Source organism: Chlorella variabilis, assembly GCF_000147415.1.
Source record: "Chlorella variabilis unplaced genomic scaffold CHLNCscaffold_761, whole genome shotgun sequence".
Classification (NCBI taxonomy): Eukaryota; Viridiplantae; Chlorophyta; class Trebouxiophyceae; order Chlorellales; family Chlorellaceae; genus Chlorella; species Chlorella variabilis.
The window spans coordinates 1-1,014 of NW_005434683.1; the positions used below are offsets into that span (position 1 = coordinate 1).

The 1,014-nt window shown below is 72.1% G+C and overlaps 1 protein-coding gene across 1 annotated transcript; it reads left to right on the forward strand.

Annotated features, from left to right (window-relative positions):
• Window positions 1–62: 62 nt before the first annotated feature.
• CHLNCDRAFT_55913 (hypothetical protein) lies at window positions 63–786 on the forward strand (the record flags this gene model as incomplete). The annotated part of the gene is made up of 3 exons (XM_005842491.1): window positions 63–157; window positions 317–552; window positions 694–786. Coding segments are annotated over 3 exons (423 nt in total), but the record flags the coding sequence as incomplete, so codon positions are not given.
• Between the last annotated feature and the right edge of the window lie 228 nt (window positions 787–1,014).

Genomic DNA, 1,014 nt, shown 5'->3' on the forward strand with positions numbered 1-1,014 from the left:
TTCCCTGCTCCTGTCCTGACCCCTGCTCTGACACCCCCCTGGCTCCCCGCCGCGCCCCGCAGGTATGGCGACTGGCTGCGGTCTGGGTGGCGCAACGTCATGGACGCCGTGCTGCGCCTGCACCGCCTGGACCTGCTGCCCGCGGCGGTGATTGCGGGTGAGCCCTTGCCAGCGTCATTGTATACCTGGCAGGGGCGATGCCTGCAGCGGCACTGCCCGGCAGTGGCAATATGCCGGCCAACCCGCCCAGCTGGCTGGCTGCCCGACCCGTGCCCTCACACACTCACACTCACACACCCCACCCGCGCCCTTCCAGGCGACGGCGAAGACCCCGAGGAGGCTCGCCTGCGCCTGCCTCGCCCCGCCTCCATCTCCAAGTCCCGCGGCTCCTCGGGCTCCCTCTTCTCCCGCGCCTTCACCTCCCTCATCTCAATAGAGGGCTCAGACGGCGCCTCCGCTGAGCAGGCATGCCGCCGCCGCCAGCTGCCGCCGCCGCGCAGCGCTTCCCGCTGCCCGCGGCCGGCCGGCGCAGGCGCCAGCTGGCGGCGTGCCGTCGGCCTGGCGCGGCATGGCCTGCTCATGGCCTGCCCCTTGCGGGCGTGCCGCCTGCTGTGCCCCCCTGCTTTGCCAGTCCACCCGGGCCCGCTGCCCCCCTCACTTCACCTGCTCCCCGATCATTCGCCCTGCCTGCAGATCGCGGCGCGCGAGGCGGAGCTGACCGGGCGTGCGCTGGCCAGCGTGGAGGCGTGCCACGTGGAGGAGATCTTTGCTGACTCCAAGTTCCTGGTGGGGGCGGGGGCGGGGGAGCGGGCTGGCTGGCGCCGCTGGCGCTGGGTGGGGGCAGAGGAGGAGGAGGGCTGGAGGGCGAGGAGGGGAAGAGGGAGAGGGGTGGAGGGAGAGGGAGGGAGGGAGAGGGAGTGAGGGAGAGAAATGAGGGGAGAGGGGTGGAGGGAGAGGGAGGGAGGAAGGGAGAGGGCCCTCCGCCCTCCCTCAACACTCTCATCCTCAAGCTCA